At 50.8% G+C, this 6,767-nt stretch overlaps 1 protein-coding gene across 10 annotated transcripts in view; it reads right to left on the minus strand.

The window, feature by feature from the left end:
• Window positions 1-6,767, minus strand: part of KASH5 (KASH domain containing 5) — a 30,794-nt gene that overhangs the window by 13,504 nt on the left and 10,523 nt on the right. For 9 of the 10 annotated variants that reach the window (XM_032264395.1, XM_032264394.1, XM_032264397.1 and 6 more), the window contains 4 exons: window positions 6,562-6,628; window positions 6,156-6,317; window positions 5,096-5,213; window positions 4,734-4,784 (listed from right to left, as the gene is read on the minus strand). In XM_032264395.1, the coding sequence (XP_032120286.1) occupies window positions 4,734-4,784; window positions 5,096-5,213; window positions 6,156-6,317; window positions 6,562-6,628 (398 nt within the window). The remainder of the gene's footprint in view (window positions 1-4,733; window positions 4,785-5,095; window positions 5,214-6,155; window positions 6,318-6,561; window positions 6,629-6,767) is intronic. The other variant, XM_032264393.1, reaches the window with a different exon arrangement.

Below are 6,767 nucleotides of genomic sequence, written 5' to 3' on the forward strand. Positions count from 1 at the left end.
ATCAATAGTATAATCACTTCCAGTTTTACAGAGGAGTAGAGGCTAAGAGACTTGGCAAGGTCACATGGTAAAGGGACTCAAACTTAAATCTGTGATTCCAAATCCTGTGTTTATAATCCTCAGACTTTCACCTGAGCCAGACACACCCCTGGGTGAGAATGGGGATACAAAGGGAACTAGCTTCTTTCTTGGCCACATGGAGCTCATAGACTAGAGGTGGAAATGGATGCAGAAGTTGGTGACAATGCACGAGGCAGGTTCTGATGAGGCCTAGGGCCTGGGCATCATGGGAGCACTAACAAACAGGCTTCCTGAGGAGGCGATGCTGAGTCTTCAAGGCTGAGAACTGTTAGCTGGGAAAACAATGGGCTGGAGAGGGCAGCCCTTGCCAGCCATGAAATGGGACCTGTGCATAAAATGGCCCAGAGTCCAGTCTAAAGTTTAGGGGCACCAAAAACCTGTCAAGTTGCACAGAGTTTCAAGGCGAGATGGTCACTGGGAAAATGCACTTTGGGGCACAGAGACAGTCCAGAGTTCCTTCACTACATCCCTCCTCTTGGCACTCCAGGGGATATACCAAAGCCAGCCTCTCCCTCTTTCCAGCTAGCTCCAAGTCCTCCATCAGCTGATCACCCTCTCGGTCTCAGCGGGCCTGGGCTGCTGGGTGAAGGGCAGAGGAAGGACAGGAAAGGAGTGCTGTGTCAACATCTGTCCACCTAGTAGGGATTTGCAGGCCAGATTCTGGGCCCCTCGGCAGGGAACCTGGTTACTCAGCTGCTCCTGCCTCCTTCTGCAGTAACCTGAGCCAGCTCTGTAGGTTCTCAATAGGAAGGCTGCCTGGATTGTCAGTATCTCAGTGTCTTGTTACTCCAGCATTATTCTACTGTAACTTGAGAACTCAATCTATAGATGCTCTGTAGGCAGTTGTGTGGAGGGGAAAGGCAGAGGGGAGGGAACCAAGAATAGCTCGTTTATCGAGGGCCGAGGGTTTCCCAGGTGCTGCTCAAGGCACTCGACCTGGCAGCAGGCCTTCCTGGCGGGGAGGAGGCAAAGATGAGACTGCTGGTTGCTATTTACTCTGCTTATTCCTTCTGCTTTTGTCCAGGGATCTACTCTGTATGTCTGAGGGCAGATGGGCCCCATCCTCAGCCCTGGAAGTGAGTCAAGGTGGAAATCTTGGCATATTCAGGAAGCTGAGCTGGTTAGCTAACCCAGCAGCCATTCTCACCCCTTCTCACTTGTTCACCTCCCATTCTAGAGGCTGAAAAAGTTCAGATACTCTCCTGGCCTCCCCTGCAGCTGGGGGTGTTATGTGATCCAGTTCTGGCCAGTGAGATGTACGAGAGCTGCTGGGGATGGGGTGAGGCGCTTCTGATGAAGAGAGAGCCATGAGAGGTATTTCCCGGCTCCCCTCTGCACCATGTTTTCCTACTTTGAGAACGTGAGGTTGGGAGCTGTTGCAGTCATCTGCAATCATGAGGCCACAGGCAGCCAGGGAGCCACCAAATCACCCAGAGACCACTTTCTTCCCAGAAACCACCTGCTTCTAAACCTCTGGTTAAGGAAATGAGTGTCCTGCACAATGAAGCCATCATTTCTTTGGTGTTCTCTTCCCTGGAGCTGAAACTGTTCTGGACCCATCAGTGGCCATATTACACATGCAGTCTGGTTATAATGGTTGAATGCCAATGAACTGTAAGACAGAAAGTTCTGCCAAGGGGCTTTAGGGAAGGTTTTTTCTTTTTCTTTTTTTTTTTGAGACAGTCTGGATCTGTCGCCCAGGCTAGAGTGCAGTGGCGCAATCTCAAGTGATTCTCCTGCATCAGCCTCCTGAGTAGCTGGGAGTACAGACGCTCACCACTGTGCCCAGCTAATTTTTATATTTTTAGTAAAGGTGGGGTTTTACCATGTTGGCCAACCTAGTCTTGAACTCCCAACCTCAAAAGATCCACCCATCTCAGCCTCCCAAAGTACTGGGATTATATGTGTGAGCCACCACGCCTGGTCTTTCATTCTTTTACTATTTTTTTTTTATTTTGTAGACGGGCTCTCACTATGTTGTCTAGGTTGGTCTCAAACTCCTAGCCTAGGCAATCTTGCTTTGGCTTACCAAAGTGTTGGGGTTACAGTTGTGAGCCACCATGCCCAGCCACAAGTTTTTCATTCTTAAAAAAGAGATGTTCTGAAAAAAAAAAAAAAAAAAAAAGAGATGTTCTGAAAGAAACTGTCGGCTGGGCGCTGTGGCTCACGCCTGTAATCCTAGCACTTTGGGAGGCAGAGGTGGGTGGATCACCTGAGGTCAGGAGTTTAAGACCAGCCTGGCCATTATGGTGAAACCCCATTTTTAAAAAAAAAAAAAAAAGAAAGAAACTGTCGCATCCTGTCTGCACTCCATGCCTCACAGTGCACAACCATCCTGCTGTGAGATTCCCATTGCCCCAACGGGGTGATTTTTCATGGAAGAGCCAGAAAATAGAAAAACTTTGGATTTCAGTGTAAAAACACACTACACATGTAGGACAAAGATTTTTGGGTGGAATACATGATCTGCCTGGACTAGGCAGAGATCGTTACAGCTGGGGGAGGAACGTAGGACAGTCAGAGAAGGGAACAGGCTGAAAATGAGCCCGGAGTTTTCCCCTAACCCAGGGTTAGCTGTGAGGGGTGGATGGAATGGATGGAGAACCACAGAGCACTGGGAAATCTTGGAATCTGGGAGGCTTTGCGTGTCCTTCCCAGTGCACTCTCAGAATCACAGTGTGAGAATAGGAGAGATGCTATTTTCTTGTGAAAGCAAAGAGTCCTCACTGGTGGGTCCTCTCCAGATCTCTGCCACCCCAGCCTTGTGCCCTCTGGTCTGTCAAGGCCTGGGTGGGCTTTGGGACCCGTCAGGAAAATGAGTGAGGGACAGGGACTTTCCTAATAGCTCAGGGAGAGCAGAGTAGTCTTTCTTCTGCTTCTTGTTCCCCAGAGGAGCCACATCTCCCCACCATGAGCACCCACCCCGACCTGGAGAAATGAGGCAGGGGCTTTGGGCAGTGACCCCAGCCTGTTCCCTTTCACAGAAAAGCAGCTAAACCACCTCCATGGCCCTGAAAGGGTGTGGAAGTGGGGGAGTGAGAATTCCAGCCCAGATAAGGGATCACCTCCAGAGGCTGAAGAGGATAGTATGTCCAGAGATCCAAAGGCAATGAGGGCCTCGCAGTGGATGCCAGCATACAGCGGTGACAAAGGCTCGGACAAAAACTGACAAACACTGAGTGAGGACCAGTGGCCTCCTAGAGCACTGGGCTCCTGCGACAATCTCCTGCAACTTAGATACCACCTTGAGGTGGGGGGTGGTGACAGGTTTCATCATCAATTGATGAGTTTGTTTCAATCTAAAAAAAACTAAGTGGGCCCAAAATGAACTAAGATTACGTTTTTCTGTCTCAGATGGAATGGGGCTTGAATTAAATGTGAAGCTGAACTGGGTTTCTTCATTGTTTGCTAGTCCCTTAGTGGAATGCTGTCAATCCCCAAAACAAGCCTACTGAACAGACATCTGTCTTCCCAGTTCTTAGAAAGTAAAAGTAGGCTGGGTGCAGTGGCTCACGCCTGTAATCCCAGTACTTTGGGAGGCTGAGGTCAGGAGTTCAAGACCAGTCTGACCAACACAGAGAAACGCCGTCTCTACTTAAAAAACAACAACAACAAAATTAGCTGGATGTGGTGGCACATGCCTATAATCCCAGCTACTCGGGAAGCTGAGGCAGGAAAGCTGCCTCCCGAGAGGTGGAGGTTGCAGTGAGCTGAGACTGCGCCATGGCACTCCAGCCTGGGCAACAAGGGATAAACTCCTTCTCAAAAAAAAAAAAAGTAAAGAAAGTAAAAGTAAAGGCTTGGGAAGGAGGGCAAGAGAAGTCACACGCTTAAAGGCTGTTTGTTGTATAAGTGGCAGAGATGGGATTTGAACTCAACTTTGACTTCAAATTCTATTTTTTTGTTTTTGAGAGGCTCTTGCTCTGTTACCCAGGCTGGAATGCCATGATGTAGTCTTGGCTCACTGCAACCTCTGTCTCCTGGGCTCATGCAGTCTTTCCACCTCAGCCTCCTGAGTAATGGAGTACAGCTGCCACTACCATGCCTGGCTTATTTTTGTATTTTTTGTAGAGATAAGGTTTTTCCATGTTGCCTGGGATGGTCTCAAATTCCTAGGCTAAATGGGTCCACCAAGCTAGTACTGGTATTCCAAAGTGCTGGTATTCCAGGCATGAGCCAGTGTGCCTGGCTGTTTCATTCACTGTAAAAAAATACTAACATATAAACAATGCTAGGTAACTTTTGGTGAGCACATCCTATGTGTCCTACCTCGTGCCCAAGACTTTACAAGTATCCTCTGGTTGAATCCTCACACAACCCAGTGAGGCAGATGCCACTGTTTTGTTCATCTTTATAGGTGAGGCAACTGAGGCAAAGGGAAGGGAGGGACTGGTCCATGTTTATGTAGGTGGCCTCAGCCTGAACCCATGTAAACTGACCTCATGTCCCATATTCTTGTCAACCATAGCAGTTCCATGGTGTGATGTGACCTCAGGGACATTCCCACACTACTAACATTCTGAGGTCTCCCCAAGCAGGCTGAAGGTTGTTTGGTGGCAGGCTGCTGGGGTGTTGGGGGCAGAAGGGAGTAGTGTCAAGAAGACCCTAAGGACTGAGGTAGGGGTGGGGGTGGGTGCTGGGCCTCAGCTCACCTCCTCCTGTAGAGTCTCCATCTCAGCCACCAGATGCTGCTGCTCTTTTTCCTAACCAACCCCAGAGAGAGGACAAATGCTTCATTTCCAGCCTCCTTGCCCCCATGTTGTCCTTTTCCCACCCCTGAGAACATAACCAGGGCCTGGGTCATTGAAGGACAGGGTTGGGGGAATGGGTCTGGGGAGCCCTTTGTCATGAGAAGGATGGCACGTGGGTTAAAGTCTAGGGTGAGCAGGGCCTGGAGAGAGGGAGAAAGCCGGGTGACCTCTGCCCCTTCCTACTCCATAGTCACACTCGGCTACTCTGACTCCAGCAAACAAGGAAGAGAGAGGGCACCTTCCTTCCCCTGGGCCAGACCCACCGCCTGCCGGGTTTGGGCCAGAAGGCTGCGATTCTGCTCCTCCAGGCTCTTGGCCAGAGTCTTCAGGTCCTCCAGCTCCTCATCCATGGCCTTGGCAAACTGCAGGGCCTGCTGGGTGCTGAATGGGGGTGGAGGCGATGAGCCACATGAGAGGAAGGCAGAGAAGCACAGAGACAGATCCATTCTGAGAGACAGTGGCAACAGAGAGATCCCAGGTGGAGGGTGGGAAGAGAGACCCAGAGAGAAAAGAAAGACCTAAAAAGAAAGACCTCTTTGTGAGGATGAAGTGGGAGGATGGCTTGAGCCCAGGAGTTTGAGACCAGGTTTCAAAAAATAAAACAAAATTAGCCAGGCATGGTGGTGCACCTGTGGTCCCAGCTACTTGGGAGGCTGAAGTGGCAGGATCACTTGAGCCCAGAGGAGTAGACTGCAGTGGAGGTTGCAGTGAGCTGTGAACATGCCCACTGCACTGTGGCTTGGGTGACAGAGTAAGACCCTATCTCAAGAAAAAAAAAAAAAGGCCAGGCGTGGTGGCTCATGCCTATAATCCCAGCACATTGGGAGACTGAGGCGTGTGGATCACCTGAGGTCAGGAGTTCGAGACCATCCTGGCCAACATGGTGAAACCCTGTCTCTACTAAAAATACAAAAATTAGCTGGGCGTGGTGGTGGGTGCCTATAGTCCCAGCTACTTGGAAGTCTGAGGCAGGAGAGTCACTTGAATCCAGGAGGCAGAGGTTGCAGTGAGCTGAGGTCATGACACTGCACTCCAGCCTGCGTGACAAAGCAAGACTCCGTTTCAAATTAAAAAAAAAAAAAAAAATAGAGAAAGAAGTCTAAACCCTCTAGGAGAAGATAAAAAGACCAAAACAGAGTGTGAGAGATAAGAACCAGGGATAGTGACACAAAAGATAAAATACAGAAAAGGGAAAAGAAAGGACAGATACAGAGTCAAAGACAGAGCAGGATGCCTACAGCAAGCATAGGAGATAGAGGCTAGGCCATGCAAGGAGGATGGAGGCAGGGGTGCTGGGGAGCGTGGGTGTGGAGTGTAGCCCACCTGCGAAGCTTCTTGCGCAGGGCCAAGATCTCCTCCCCAAGGTGTGCTGACCCCTCCTCAGCTGTCTCCACGCTCCGCTGGAGTTTGGCATTCTCCCCAGCAAGACGTCGGTTGCTGAGCTCCAGGTCCTCCAGGCTGCTCAGCAGGTCAGCTGTGGCTGGCCTAGGGGCAGGGAAGGGGCTGAGGTCACAGGCCACAGCCCCTGCCTTATTTCCCCAGGTTAAGGTTGAGGTGGTGGGGAGATGTGGCTCTTTTGGGGAAAAAGAAACAGGAGACTCCTCTGCTCTCCCTGAGCTGTTGGCAAAGCCCCGTCCCTCACTCCTTTCCCTGAAGGATCCCAAGCCTGGCAGGCTGGACGGCACAGGGCTGGGGCAAGAGGGTCAGGGAGGGATGTGAGGATAGGTACAGCTCAGGTCTGGGGTCTTCGCCTCCGAAGCTCTCCAAGTTGGCTGGCTCCTCAGCTTCTGGGCATCCTGGAGGGAGACAGACAAGAGGGTGTTGGCATCCACAGTACCCTTAAATGTAAGGTGCCCCAGGGCTATGAGCTTGGTCTCCATCTGACTCCACCCTCACCTGTGCTCTGGACGATCTCACAGGCTCTCAGGCTGCAAT

The sequence above is a fragment of the Sapajus apella genome, unplaced genomic scaffold, assembly GCF_009761245.1.
Source record: "Sapajus apella isolate SASKATOON/1434 unplaced genomic scaffold, GSC_monkey_1.0 scaffold144, whole genome shotgun sequence".
NCBI classification, from domain to species: domain Eukaryota; kingdom Metazoa; phylum Chordata; class Mammalia; order Primates; family Cebidae; genus Sapajus; species Sapajus apella.